Consider the following 16,105-nt stretch of genomic DNA (forward strand, 5'->3'; position numbering starts at 1 on the left):
TTTAAAAACCATGTGGCTGTGCAAATGGTGGCCATCTTGGCTCCAGGCACTTCCCCCACTCTTGAGCCAAGATTGCTGCCAGCCACAGAAACACAAATTTTACTGTGCAGGACCTCTGACCTGTCACTCTCACATTCTCACTGGCAAATGACATCATACCACAGCTGGTAAGGCAACTATTTTGCATGATTCTTGTCATCACCAATAAATAGTGCCTAAAATCCCAATTTTAACAGCAGTATATGGCCTCTTCCTTTAAACACCATTGAAAAAAAAAAATTCTAGAGATAAAAGCCATTTGTTTTGCAGTGCCTCTGCCCTCTTTTGATCCAGTCCATAATCTGTCAAGATGATAACATCTGTAACACTGAATCAGGAATGAAGTCTAAAAGGGTTTCACAATTCTGATGATTGTTTTTGATCAAGTTAGATGTAGTTGTGTTCAGCAGGACAGTTTGGGGCAGTTTTTGACAGTTCAGGGTTTTTAAGTCACAACCCAATTCATTCTGGTACATTTTACCTGTCTCAGGTACTATTCTTACCTTTAGGAGAAGCAGGACTACACTTAACAGAATGCATTGGGTTGTGAGTTGAAAAGCCTGAACTATCACAAACTGTCCTGCTGAATACAGAGCCATATGAATTCATCAATATCCATTACATGTCAATACATCAGTCCATCAAGGGCTGTCACACAGGTATTTCAAGCAGGACATGCATTTCAGCCACACCTGTTTTAAACAGGTTAGTCCATTTCTGTATTTGCTGAAGAGACGACACTTTAATTCTTGAACTCTGTCACCCAGTATACTAGGTCACACCATTGCTTAGAGAAGCAATGGCTAACAGCTAATCAATGGTCAACAATATCAAAATACGATTTTAGAATATAATTTGTTTAACTGAAATATACAGAATTTATTAATTTGTTGGTGGTGTCTAGAGATAACTGATTTAATAAAGTTAGATTTCAAATAATTTCTGGGTAGAAAGGAAGATTATGTAATAGTAAGAGGTAATAATGATAGTTACACCCATGTATGTTGACTTTGATAGGCATGAAAATTCTTTTTTTTTTTTTTTTAGTTAAGTACGTATATGACATCAATCTTCTATAGGATTGCCTTTACTGGAAATCTTCTTGCCAAAAGGCAGCATTCCAGCTAGCAACACCTACGTATGTTTTTACGCTATCCAAGTGTCAACAACTGCTAAGATTGTTCTGGTTGCCTTGGTGACATGCTAAATTGAAGGTGTGGGAAGGCCTACAGGACAGCTGAATCTTGGCATGCAGATAAAGCACAAGGGCTTCACCACAATTTAAAGAAACAGTGTTTCCTGAAGTAACAAGATCTAAAGGGGCTTAAACATGTACGGAGAAACAATAGCTGATAATTGCTCCTTGGGGTACTTTAAAAGTTCCTTAAAAGTTATTCCAAGGAAACAGATTTTTTTTGGTTATTCATCATTTTATTGAAAACATTGTCATATTTTCTTTCCTTTCGAGTTTAAGTTCACTACTATCATATGTAATAAAGCAGAGGTGCTGTTTACTGTTACCAAAGTAAAACCACAACATTATTACCACAGAATAGTTTAAATGCAGAGAAGATTCATTTGAGTCTTTTCAAAATCAACAATTTGAATAACATCTCAGTTCAGGTAAGGATGCAAATGTATTACATCTCATAATAGGCTGGGACTCTCTGATAATAAGTGCAACAATTTAAACAACACTTGACTTGTGCTGCATATCTTTGAAAGCTAATAAGACCCGCCCCCAGGTTATTATCTGTCTTTGACTTTCTTATAGTCCATGTTACATTCTATCCTGTAGTATTAACCTTGTTTTCCCACTGAGCCTGCCATGTTTTTGAGCATTATGCTGTTTTAGCGAGAAAATTAATCTGAGCCACTTCATGGAAATCAGTTTTTTATTCATAAAAGAATAAAATCAGATTGGCTCAGAATGTAAGCTCAACTGAAGCTGATGACAGTACTGTCTTTTTGACAGCTGGCGCTCCAGAGCTCCACAACAGGCTGAACATTTGGCAGTAATATTGCGATCAAGCACTGGGTTCTTAAGGCAGCAGCAGATTGAGTTTCTCAGACATGGTAACTTTACGTTCAAGGGTAGAGAAAAATCTCACCCTTTCTGAAAAGAGATTCAGAGTAAGTGCATCAAGCTAAATAAAAGGGTATTTGTCGAACATCAGCAAACAACACAGAGGTTATGAAGTGTTTTGGGTATTTGCTACCATTCTCAAGCCGAATACAAATATTGTACTTTGTTATTTTTAGATTAATCCAACTGGGTGTTCTGAAGTCACAGGCCGTTATAGTTTTCAAAGACGCACAAAGCCATACAAAAAGGCATATAAAAACAGTATGTGTGCACTGTATATGCAGCTTGCACACATGAGCAAATAACCTATGCTGTGCTATCTGACTGCACCGTGTAATGTCTATGTCTACATTTCTCAGGTCCAACAATGCCTGTGAGCTTATCAACTATTAATGAATAACATTTCTGTCAATGTGTTTTTCAATACAATATCCAATCCTGCAATTAATCTTTCCCATTAACGCCGGTAAATTAGTTACTTCAAAAACTCTGTTAGATAGGAACAGAAAATCACGGAGTAATTTAGATTTTCCTAATATCATAATGTTGCCATTTAACTTATCCACTTATCAAGGATTCCATATGTCTCTGCTTAACTCTGCTTTATCTCCAGTCATTAACCCTCTGCACACCACTTCAATAAAGCAAACAGTATTACGTCGTTTAGTGGTGCTAGTTGAATCTCTGGAACCAGAAGATACAAAAATGCAATGCTTGATTTCACCGATTCAATTAAAGATGGTTAAAATAATATTTCTGCCCTTGCCTGTATTCAGTTGTGGACAAAACAATTCACCATGAACAAACAACAGGTGATAAAATGGAATTTAAAAAATGCCAGCTTGTTCTGAGTACAGAAAATAAACTATAGCTCCTGACCCAAAGGGCAAAGGTTTGGCAGCTGTAGTTTTGTTTAGATGCCAAGTCGAATAGAAAGCTAGGATTTGTTTCAATGTTTGCTTTTTTTTATTTGGCAGGTAATTTAATCTCAGGGTATTTGAGAAATGCTTCTTTTATGTATTCATCAGTAAATGGCTTTCTGTGTTATGCAATGCACAATTTATCTTGATCTTCCTTCTGTTATCCGATTTGTAATAGCTCATAATAACACACTATGATGATCTTTATGAGATGCCACTGACTGCTTTCTTGAAAGCATCTCACTACATAACAACTAAATGATTTTTCAAATCTGGGTTCAAAATGTTGAACACTAGACGTATCAACTCTTTCACAACAGATAGCACAAATTGCACATATGCTATTGGAAACAAATTTTAATCTGTTAGGCCAAGTACTTGAAATGGACAAACACCTCGTTTGTCTCTTTTGGGTTCAAGCATTATCCAAACAAACACACACAATCTTTCTGTCTGTTCACTCAACTTTATTTTTATTTTTTTTAGGCGACCATGTGTTGCCTACTGTTAATGTAGATTAAGAAACCCATTATATTTCATCTTACTGACATCCTCTATTCAATGGAGCTGGCAGGATGTCAAATAATGCAGGCTGTGTGCTTACACATACTAAGATGCAACTTTGACACCACAGCTTGAAGCATGGTGTTTTTTTCTATCCATGCTTTTAATACAAGAAATAAAATCTCCTGGTTTAGAGTAGACTCCAAGAAATCCTGATCTTCCTCTAATCTCTGGCACAAACTAGATGGATAGTTCCCAGAATTCTACACATGCTACTGCCCTAGGTGTACAGGAAGCCAAATCTGTTGCAGCACACTGGGGAGCCAATGGGCAGCAAAGCAGGTGTTGTATTGTCTATAATGCTCCGCAAACACACTCCTCCGTCTCACACTATCCCCAGGTTTTCATTAGGGATTTAATTCTCCCAACCTGCACTCAAAGTCTGTTTAGGCATCTCCAGGACAACCAGCCATTGGAGCCTCCAGAACCCATCTCTTCCACTGGTAGAATACCTCTGTCGCTCCATTCTAATGATCTGTCCCCAAGTTCCTCCCATTCCTATCGCCAGAGGCTCTCTCTGGCAGATTCCTCTGAGGTTATTAGTAGTTCTGTCTTGGCGAGAAAGCTCTTCCTTGAGGACAGGTGTCCGTGAACATGTTTGTGTTTGTGTAGTGGGTGGCGGTTGTCAGTTTCTTGTGCTAGACAGTCATTGTCTTCTGCTATTGTTCTTTTTATGTTTGGTGGGGCAATTCCAGTTAGGGCATGCAGGCAGTGTACCGCAGTGTTGAAATGATTAACATCGCTTGATTGCCTCTACATAGAACAGGCGTATTCTACTGTTGTGTAATAGAGTGCTAGGGCGGTGTTGCGTAGGGTGGTTGGTTGGGCTCCCCACTTGTTCTGATAATACTCACTCATAGATATACTGCAATTAATTCCAATGACAAGAAAAAAACATGACACCATACAGATAAATTCTAAAACAATTTTTGACAAGAAGTCAGTATTATCAATTGTGAAGGCCTATTTAGACCTATACTGAGACCTTTGCAAAGGCTTCCCAGACTGTTGACATTTTTGGATCTGCAGAATGCCTGACCTGCAATTCGCTAAATCAATGTAATGAAAATAAATGCACTCCAATTGTGCATTGGATCTGCCCAAGCTCCTTTAAATGTATGCTTTTATTTAAATGTTCCATTAATGTTGAAGCTTTATGAAGAACATTTATACCAAATTGATGAAAAAACAAGAAAAGCATTGTTTATTGAGGCCAATTGTGACCAGTATGTGCAGCTTGAGCACATTTTTTGGGAAGTTGCTTGAAGCACATATTATGCCATTCACTAATACAGTAGATTGCTTCCATAGTAATAGTAAATACAAACTTTGAATAGTTTATGTGGTTCACAACATTACAAATACTGTTCTGATGATTTTTTTTAGATTACAGCCTTGAGTATGGGGCCTAGTGCATATAACTTGTGAGGTGTTGTTTATTTGGCAACTAAGCCAGTTTAAAGAAAGTGGTTTCCTCTTTGATTTAAGTGCACAAAAAAATGGATAATCCATCTTTGTTTGAGTATCTGTACTTAAAAGTAAATAAAAGGGCCCCTAAATAAAAGTAACCCTCAAAGTATCAGCTTAGCAAGCATTTTTTTTTTTTTTTTTTGTGTAAAAAGACATTTTTAAAATATTTACAATAGCAAACAATGCTAGTAAAATAGCCAAGACGCACAAGATGATAAAACACTGGTAAATTCTGGAGGAACCTGCAAGTACAGAGTTATTCTTTAGGATTTCATTTAAACTAAATGTAAAATCAGCATGAAAAGCTCTGGTTATGGAAGCTTTATCTTCTGATGAAATGTGCACCTTCTATAGGCCTATGTGAGTACATTTGTGAAGGACAAAGTCAGACATCTCCCTTCAATATGTTTGGTCCTTTTCTTCTGAGTTTTTTTTTTAAATCTATTAAACTGTTTTATCAATTCATAGATTCAGGAGTAATACGTACTGTCTATCAAAGAGCATGTAGTAAACAACTAAACAATACAATGTGACACTGCTGAATACCAGAAGGATACGATTTAACTTTCTCAGGGATGCCGGCTGTGTATTTTATTACAGTACTCAAAAGAAACTCTCAAACGATGACAAGTGGTGGCATGGAAATGCCTCAGTGTCCATACACGACACAGGGTGTGGAGGAGGCCTAATATTGACAGATTCTTTGGTTTGCAGTACAGGTAACAGTGAGTTTTAAAAAAAAAAAAAAAAACTATGACGAAACAGAAGTTGGAAACCCCTCCAGCAGGAACAGCAGAGATTAAACAGTCACGCAGAGCTTCATTAACAGGAAGCATTATGTAATACATTTATATCTGAATGGCTTTGAAGTAAACAGTCTAGGAGGAAGGGGGAGAAATGCAGCTGTAATGTGTGTGAGAAATACAGTTCTTCCACACGCTAGCCAAGAATTACAGCACAATAGCTGCACCTGTTTTTTGTGGCATTTGGGAAGCCAGAACTGAAACTAAGCCACCTTCATGTAACAGTGATGAGGCACAGAGAATAACTACACCCCTGAAACCCTTAATAAAGGAGTCCTGTTTAACTGGTGACTATCGTTTTACAACCCATTTTACAGGGCCTACAGTGGCTTGCGAAAGTATTGACCCCCCCCTTGGCATTTTTCCTATTTTGTTGCCTTACAACCTGGAATTAAAATGGATTTTTTGGGGGTTTGTATCATTTGATTTACACAACATGCCCACCACTTTGAAGATGCAAAATATTTTTATTGTAAAACAAACAAGAAATAAGACAAAAAAACAGAAAACTTGAGCGTGCATAAGTATTCACCCCCCCAAAGTCAATACTTTGTAGAGCCACCTTTTGCAGCAATTACAGCTGCAAGTCTCTTGGGGTATGTATCTGTAAGCTTGGCACATCTAGCCACTGGGATTTTTGCCCATTCTTCAAGGCAAAACTGCTCCAGCTCCTTCAAGTTGGATGGGTTCTGCTGGTGTACAGCAATCTTTAAGTCATACCACAGATTCTCAATTGGATTGAGGTCTGGGCTTTGACTAGGCCATTCCAAGACATTTAAATGTTTCCCCTTAAACCACTCAAGTGTTGCTTTAGCAGTATGCTTAGGGTCATTGTCCTGCTGGAAGGTGAACCTCCGTCCCAGTCTCAAATCTCTGGAAGACTGAAACAGGTTTCCCTCAAGAATTTCCCTGTATTTAGCGCCATCCATCATTCCTTCAATTCTGACCAGTTTCCCAGTCCCTGCCGATGAAAAACATCCCCACAGCATGATGCTGCCACCACCATGCTTCACTGTAGGGATGGTGTTCTCAGGGTGATGAGAGGTGTTGGGTTTGCGCCAGACATAGCGTTTTCCTTGATGGCCAAAAAGCTCAATTTTAGTCTCATCTGACCAGAGTACCTTCTTCCGTATGTTTGGGGAGTCTCCCACATGCCTTTTGGCGAACACCAAACGTGTTTGCTTATTTTTTTCTTTAAGCAATGGCTTTTTTCTGGCCACTCTTCCGTAAAGCCCAGCTCTGTGGAGTGTACGGCTTAAAGTGGTCCTATGGACAGATACTCCAATCTCCGCTGTGGAGCTTTGCAGCACCTTCAGGGTTATCTTTGGTCTCTTTGTTGCCTTTCTGATTAATGCCCTCCTTGCCTGGTCCGTGAGTTTTGGTGGGCGGCCCTCTCTTGCCATGTTTGTTGTGGTGCCATATTCTTTCCATTTTTTAATAATGGCTTTAATGGTGCTCCATGGGATGTTCAAAGTTTTGGATATTTTTTTATAACCCAACCCTGATCTGTACTGCTCCTTTGTCTTCATGGTGCCCCTTGCTTAGTGGTGTTGCAGACTCTGGGGCCTTTCAGAACAGGTGTATATATACTGAGATCATGTGACAGATCATGTGACACTTAGATTGCACACAAGTGGACTTTATTTAACTAATTATGTGACTTCTGAAGGTGATTGGTTACAACAGATCTTATTTAGAGGCTTAATAGCAAAGGGGGTGAATACATATGCACACACCACTTTTCCGTTATTTATTTTTTGAATTTTTTTTTATTATTAGAATTTTTTGAAACAAGTTATTTTTTTCATTTCACTTCATCAATTTGGACTATCTTGTGTATGTCCATTACATGAAATCCAAATAAAAATCCATTTAATTCCAGGTTGTAAGGCAACAAAATAGGAAAAATGCCAAGGGGGGTCAATACTTTCGCAAGCCACTGTATATAATTGCAGAAAATATTTCTTTAAAGAGAAGAATGTTGGAATTCTACTATTAAACTACTGTATGATGTTTGTCAAGTACAGGATTAGTGACTCACCATTCAATGAAAAAACTGTGGATACATGAATTAAAGATACATGATGGTTCTAAGTAAACATGCAAAATAATAAACAACTAAGGAAATACATAGTCATCAAGGGATATAGGTGATATAGGTCATTTTATTTCTTGGCAAAGCCAGAATAAAGCAGGTTGTAATAAATGTGAATACTTGAGATATATAAGGAAGAAGTAAAAAAAAAATATATAGAAAATTAACTTCCTTAAAATATTTCCAGTCAAGCTTTCCCTACACTTCCCCAAAACATTTTGATTATTAATGCAGATTATAGAAAGATTAACGTTCAAGGTTACACTGCTTAAAGCAAATACTGTTAATAATGAAAAACAGTTTCCAACAGCAGCATAATCCTTCCAGTTCCACGTGGTCCGCTTTAAAAGGAAATGAGTTCCATGCCATGCAGATTTTCAGCTTCTCTTCTGCCACAAAAAAATCAAAAACCTTACACAGTAACGTTGATCAAACTAAGCAATTTAAATGATGGGTTCATTTTAGGCACAAACATTGAACCCAGGCTTCGCGAGTCACATCTTGTTCTCCTTTCTTCGCATGACAGCTGCGATTCTGTGCCTGGCTTCACTCATGGAAGATGCCCTCTCCCTTGGTGGGTGTGGAAGGGGAATTGTAGGTAGTTCATTACCACTGCTGCGCAGCCGAGTGCTGCTAGGTATTTCAGCATTTCCAACTAATCTTGTCAGGCCTCCACGCTTTGTCTCTATCCCTGAACTCTTGGTGTTTATGCCTTTCTGTCCTTGGCTGCTGGCAGATGGGGGGGACAACACCAGATTACTTTGACTGAGAGAGCGATGTGAAATCTGTAGCTCCCCGCTGAGTCGTTTCAGCTCCAGTAGCTGCTCTCGGGCATGGCTCAACGCCTCAGTTAGCTCAAACCGTTCCTCACACTCTCTGCGCACAGTCTCCTGGAGCAGACAGTTCTGCAAAAACACAAATCAACAAAACCCTACATTTGGTAAGTTTGCCCTATTTTGAGGTAGTCAAAAACATTAGCAGTTTTAAAATATATCGCAATAATAGATGCATTGGTTAAAAAAATATTTCATATACTATTTGCTTATGGCTCTTTTTTCATGTCATTGGTTTTGAGATATAGTGAATTATTGTGCTGTTTCGGAGAACATTATTCTGGCAATGAAAATTTAAATCAATCTCAGGCAACAAATCACTTTTGTTAGATGAATACACTTCAAAAGCAATTGCAATATACAAATAAATACACCTATTAGTCAATGAAAAGATACTACAAACCATTTCTCATGTCCAGATTTTGCAACTGCAGTTTTATACTTTCACTAAATCTTATCTGTGTAACAAGCAGAAAAGCTACATACAATACAATATCAGAGGTAGGATGCAGGTCCCACATGTTACTGATGTAAACTCATTGACGTTGCTTTAGTGAGCTACAATATGTAAACAAACAAATTCCAGACTTTCCCCAATTATGAATGCATTAATTTGACTAACCTGCAAGAAGCAGATATAGATTTATTTACACATTTTCAAAAACAAGCTTTAGAAGTTGAGATATTCTGTGGAGTCCAATTAAACCACTTTCATTTCCATTATCAGCAATACATATCTTCTTATGTAGTGCTTTACAAACATGTTTATACCTTACAGAGTGAAGCTAGAAATCTGAATTAAACAAGATTTTTTTTGACAAATCTGACTGCAGCCTGTTTTGACTAAACCAAGTAGAGAGCTTGCAGTCTCTTAATGGACCGAGTACAAGCTGTGCCAGAAATACTTTACTCAGCATGAAGTGTCATATGTTTGTTCTTCTTTCATGCAGAGTTAGACACAGTCTGCTGTCCTAAATAAAAACTTCCTTTTGTTTGAGTTTTAAATCACTGATCGTTTTTACATTTTTATGGCCTTCCTGACATGTACATAACAGCAAGTTCTCATAAGATAAAGAAGAATAAAAACCTGGTGTATTTTCAATGATGCAAACCAATTGTAAACCATGGACACCTACATAGTTCTCGATCTGTTCCACTCATGACCAGTTTATAAAAGGTCAGGTGTTGATGCATTTACACTGACAGAATAACCTTTACTCAAAGTTCTTATTTAACTGTTTAACATATAACAATAAGCTTAAATTACATCAATACAAAAATAATCTTACGCAAGCAAGTTTTCTATATGCCACTTTCAATAAAACACAGAGGCAGCTGAAAGAACATTAACATTTACTCTGGTAACATAAAAGCACAAGGTTACACAACCAATTTGATTCCAAGGCTTACTGTTTCCTAGGGCTGGTGCATTGCAGTTAGACCTGTAATCTTTCTATGTATCACTAACCCTGAACAGTCGCTGCTAATCCTGCCCGGTAAATAAACTACAATACAATATTTGCTTAGTGAGGCTCACAGAGACAACCACACCTTCAATAAACAATAAACCTGTCACCAGATTCAAACTACCATCTTATTCAGATCTCCACCTCTATTCCCAATTTACACCTGTTGGGCTGACCGCCACTTCCAAACCACTGATGTGTGGAAATGTTCTCTTCCTGAGGGTGGGGGTGGGTCAAATGGACTCCCCACTAGACTAATTCTCCCAGGGAAGGAAAATGAAGGTCAGAGCTTATTTTGCACTGTCATGCATCTACCACTTATTTTTCTAGGTATAACAAATGGCTTCATTTGATCTTTAAATGGAAAGATAGGCACATCCCTAAAAGGAGGCTTTTCATAGAATAAGTAATCATTTTCAATTGAACATAAATATGTCATCAGTAAAATTAAAACTCCCCTTTTTAATGCTTGAACAGGCAAGTAAGATACACTTGGTAATGGTCAAAGGCATCTTGAAAAGGTGAAATATTGCTCTTTGAAAGAAGAACACTATCTGAGTCCTCCCTCCAAACCCACCCCTTTGAGAGGACCTCCATTATACTAGACACCACTACTGACCTCTTCTTGCAATTGATAGGACTCCTGTGTTAGCTGGTCCAGTTCTTTATTTATTTCTATTAGCTTTTGTGACTTCTGCTGTTTATTGTGCCTCAACTCTGTAGTCAAACAATCAACACTGTTCTGTTCATGCTTCAGCTGGCTCTCTAACTCAAAGACCAGTTTCTTCAGGCTCTCAATTTCTTGATCTTTTTTGTCCTCCTTCTCCGTTAGACTCATTTGAGCTCCCTCCAACTTTTTCTCCAAACTACTAATTTCTTCTTTCAGCTCCGTGGTGGCAGTACGAATAAGGAAAGGCACCTTTAAAAAAAATAATAAAATAAAAAAAGCATGGAATTCACATAAAATTAAAATAAAAAGATTTTTTTTTTTTTTTTTTTTATAAATAATTCACTAAAACACAACAGATCAGAGCCAGTGTTTTAATTAGAAACCAGGATTACTGTCCACAAAACAGATGTGAATTTACTGCAAACGCCTGTTCCTATGAAATTATGTAAAGTATTATTTTTTTATTATTTTGTAAAACTGTGAAGAATCTTAAATAGTGCCTTGCATGTTTATGGTAACATGTGGTAGCCATACCCTTGAAACGTGACGTGGAGTGTTAGCTAAATCTGCAGTATGGACTTCGTTAATCAGCAGGGGAAAAAAAGACACATGTCTGCAACAATGTATATTGCCTGGCGTGAGTACGTTTAATTACTAGAGACATTTGTATAAACCATACTGAACTACTACTGACCATTCAATTAAAATTGTTATATTTAATTGATATTTACGACAGCTAATGATAAAGCTCAGAAATTCTTATAAAAAAATCAATAGATTTTCAAAATCTTCTTGACTTCATCTAATTAGTGTGATTATGATATTTTACGGTTTGCAAACAACACTATTACTAACTGGTTTTAAAATAAATATTTGTATAAATACATGTTAAATACAACAAAGAATTTAACTCCAACACATTATGCTTAGAAAGTATGATAAGACACAGATTTTATGAACAACCAAAATAAAAAAAAGGTTTAGTGTTGCATGTCTTGTGAAAATCCACAATTAATGGATAGTTGTACTGTCATAAATAACAATAAATAATTACAGTGTATCAAACAACACATCTTGAATTGTGAATTTCAGGTTTACACACTGGATCACTCACTTGATAACTAAATATTGTCGCAACAGTATCCAAGTTTTGCAAGTACTCTATGAATGTGTACTTTTTACCTTTTTCTGAAGCTCTTTGTGTTCTTTCTGGTATTTCTGGATTAACTCCTGAAATTTTGCTCTCTCAATATCTAACTCCATTCTAGCTTCTTCTCTCAACCTCTGTTCAGCCTCATGTAACCCTAAGGAGAGCTGTGCTCGTTCTTTTGACAGCTCTTCATTAACCTGGAAAACATGACTTAATTTAGGGTATTAAAATAAACACATATTAATAAGCGGAATAGGTGCAAATCCAAAATGAGGTACATATTAATATTATTTGGTATACCATTTAAACGTAAATGAAGGAAAAGCACTTTGTGAAAGAAGAAAGAAACATATTCTCTGTGAACAAATGTGTTTTGTTACCACTTCCTCACCATAGTTAAGCATTCATGTCAGTTTCAGGAAACCAAAGACTTTCATGTCAGTTAAATAAAAAAAAAAAGGCATTCCAAACAATATCACTGTGCTTTAAAGCCTCAGTTACTGGAATGCCAAATGTGGATTGTGAGCAGGACTGTAGCCTCTGTGTGCACGCTATATGGAACACATAAGCATCCTGTACATGCACTGAAATAATCAATTATACAAGAATCTCATGAATGCAGCACAATGCAGGCAACAACTTAGAAAAAAGGTCAAACTGCAGTACCTATTTGAAAATGGTGCAAAGTAAAATTTGATATGTTAAATGCCATACTATTTAGGCATTATTGTCTGCTGAACAAAAGGAGGATTAACTAGACTTTTACAGGTAATGCCAGCATACTTTTTAAAAATTTTATTTATGAAGATTTTTTTTGTAACTAAATTGCATTTGGGTGTTTGAAGCAAAGTGACTGTTACAATAACTCCAAGATGCTTTCGATATCTTTAAGTGCTCTGCATGCACATCTATGGGAAAAGATTTACTCTTGCTTTAGGTACCTGTAAATAAAAGGTTAAGCTCTCCAGAGAAATCAGTAAAATGCTCTTTCACTACATAAACTTTAAAACCACACAAGCTGTTAAATGCCTAAATATGCTAGACACGTGCAAGAAACATTTCTTCAGTGACCATATAGCAACCGCTAGCATATGCAATATAAATCGAATGCCATTTAACCACCGTTGCTGTGTATGGTAGTAATTCAAAAATAAAAGAAATGCATTTCACCCAACTGAATACAGTACTTAGTGTTGATGGGTATGGAAATAGAATTAGTTTTTTCTCCATACTCTGTAACAATCAGAAGGGAATGGTCAAAAACATGTGTTTTTTTTTTTTCAATGCTTCATATTTTATAAGTCTTACTTATTAATTTAATCATGTTTTTTATTGACTTGTAGGAGGAGTATTTTATGTTGTTTGTGCCTTAATGTCTATTGATTGCTTTCAGTGGTTGAATTGAGTTGACTGAAAACAGGAATAACAAGGGTTCTGTTCTCCCAAACTGCTTTAACCAAATAGAATTAATATGTAATTGGACAGAAAGTCAGGTGCAGTCTTTTAAAGGTTCTCAATGTAATGAGTTAAAGCATGTCAGTATTTTTATTAGTTTAACCTGCTTCACTCATGCAGCATCTAATCCGACTGAAAGATGAAACTGTCATGAAGCAGGCATGTTAGTGCCAGTTGTGGAGAGGAATGGATTAGGAAATTATTTGTACAAGTCAAAAGGTTTGGCACTGCTGTCTGTAAACTTTCAAAATTGATTCAAATGGAAACCAGACTGGCTGGAAGGCACCGTACCTTTGACCCCCAGCTATCTCCTTCCAGCATCTCCTGTCTGAAGCTCTCCCGCAGCTGTTCAATTGCACTCTGATGAGAAAGCATTGCTAACTCCCTGCAAGACAAAACCAATAAAGTCACGTTAATATGGTGGTCTATTAAATGAGTTATTCTAGCATTGACTGATCTAAATAGCACCTACATTTAAACTGTTAAAATAGTCATTTTTACATATTTGTATAGACAGTGATTCTCTAAAGAGACTTTTTTTTTTTTTTTTTTTTTTGGATCAACTGAATAAACCTCTTGGTCTTTAAAGCTGCACATCCAGATATGCTCAGCAAACAGTATAGCGTGTCTGTCACACATGTTTGTTTTCTGTGCAAAACCGCATACCAATTTATTTTTTGTTTGATTCTTTCCAGAAGCTAGAAATGTGTATTCATAACAAATGCTGTGGAAATCAGAGGAGTGCTTGCCTTGTAGTGTCCTGTATTTCTTTTTACTACTGGCACACAATCTATTGATTCAATCCAAATTAAGAAAAATTGGTTCTTTGAATAGTAGAACATTTATTACTGATATGTTTAATGACATTTTAGATAAGAATTTAAAAGTGTTTAATTGTAAAATAACTAGAACAGTCTTAAATGCAACTATGCCATAGTCTTAATATGATTTAGGGTTAAAACAAAGACTCATTGGGGAGCTGAAATGATTTTAGATAAGAATCAAAAGGTGAAATAAAAATTTAGAGTAAAAACTGACAGAATAATCCACATGTCAAAAAGCATTCTTTTTAAACTGTCAGGTATGGAATGTTTTTTTTTTTTTTTTTTCTTTTTTATTTATGCATCATATGCATGAGTCAGCTTGCTGATGCACACCTGTCTATGCCAGGAAAGGGTCTGTGCTTCAGTTAAGATCGCTTCCCACCAACAACTGCGTCAATTTCAAATGGGAATGGTTGCACAAAAGTTCAAATAAAACAGTATATAGAAACCATACCAAACATCATACTGTATATATTAATATGGTGTTTTGTATGATTTTTCAACATCTGTACTGTACACAGTGACAGCCATAAACGTGAGCTAATACCTGCCCTAGGGGATTTATCAGCTTCAAACAAAAAAATAAATGATGCAGCTTTAGCAATAGTTCATGCTTCAATAAGTGTTATAGCATATATTACTGCTGAAATGCCAGACTGCTGTAAAGCTTAGCAGAAAGCACTACCAATACCACAATGTTTCTGACAATCTGATCTAGAGTAATTCTATTGTTGGCCAGTGAACTGTTCAAAGCCCTCCCATTTATTATAAACAAAATCCAAACAAAAACACATCATTTTCTTCTTGCTAGGTTTACTGACCGTAGTGTAAAATATAACAGATCTTTCAGACTGAAATATATTAACCGGTCCAATTATTAGTAAATACACATTTTTCATAAGATACTACCTAGATTATTTAATATTAAAAACTTTTATCAACCAATCAAGAAGCTCCAATCCCGGGCACTAACACACGGTAGCTGACTGCGGACCATTTACTGTAATTAGAATGTGTAGTTTTAAAAAACAGTAGAAGAAAATCAATCTGTAAAATGTTTAAAATAACAACAAAGGAACTATTTACTAGTTTCGATTGCAATAAAACCCTGATTATCAGAACGTGGTAGTGGAACTTCTCTGTACTGTAGGGCTCTTTCTCTTCCTCTTCCGTCTGCCAACTATCAGATGGTAAAGTCCTTTAATCAGGGTTCTGTTGCTTTGTTATTACCTTCAATCCTAAACCAAATCTAATCACTATTAACAGCTATTAATATGCAACGTATAGGTAGTTACCTCATCAGTTACTTTGTAAGTACCGGTAATTGTTTCCTGGTAATATAAAGTGTGACCCTCTTTAGTTGCAAGTCTTCATCTGATTAATTTATTATTGACTGGGTCAAACACTGGCAATAATTTCAAATGTCAAAGAGTATAAGGCTCAATTTAAAAATCCGGAGAACAGTTGCTTGAATGTGAAGAGTGGAAAATTAATCTGCATTTTGTGTTTATTTTAAAAAGTTTTGGTTGCTGGTAATATTATACATATGTTTAAAAAAAAAACAAAAAAAAACCCATTAAATTAGAGGATGAGCTTAGTCACCCCGACATCTGAATTAGACTGCATTCACATCCAGCTGTAAAAACAATACTGACAAAGACTATTAATCTTCATTCTGTCTAGTCCGTGGTAGAAACTGTGGCCATATGAAGATTATAGAGTCTCAAATT

At 36.4% G+C, this 16,105-nt stretch overlaps 1 protein-coding gene across 4 annotated transcripts in view; it reads right to left on the bottom strand.

Annotated features, from left to right (window-relative positions):
* Positions 1-7,781: 7,781 nt before the first annotated feature.
* Positions 7,782-16,105, bottom strand: part of LOC121323634 (leucine-, glutamate- and lysine-rich protein 1-like) — a 46,453-nt gene continuing 38,129 nt past the window's right edge. For 3 of the 4 annotated variants that reach the window (XM_041264801.1, XM_041264803.1, XM_041264802.1), the window contains 4 exons: positions 13,843-13,936; positions 12,129-12,293; positions 10,896-11,195; positions 7,782-8,882 (listed from right to left, as the gene is read on the bottom strand). In XM_041264801.1, the coding sequence (XP_041120735.1) occupies positions 8,472-8,882; positions 10,896-11,195; positions 12,129-12,293; positions 13,843-13,936 (970 nt within the window). In that variant the 3' untranslated portion in view covers positions 7,782-8,471. The remainder of the gene's footprint in view (positions 8,883-10,895; positions 11,196-12,128; positions 12,294-13,842; positions 13,937-16,105) is intronic. The other variant, XM_041264804.1, reaches the window with a different exon arrangement.

This window comes from Polyodon spathula, chromosome 11, assembly GCF_017654505.1.
Source record: "Polyodon spathula isolate WHYD16114869_AA chromosome 11, ASM1765450v1, whole genome shotgun sequence".
Classification (NCBI taxonomy): domain Eukaryota; kingdom Metazoa; phylum Chordata; class Actinopteri; order Acipenseriformes; family Polyodontidae; genus Polyodon; species Polyodon spathula.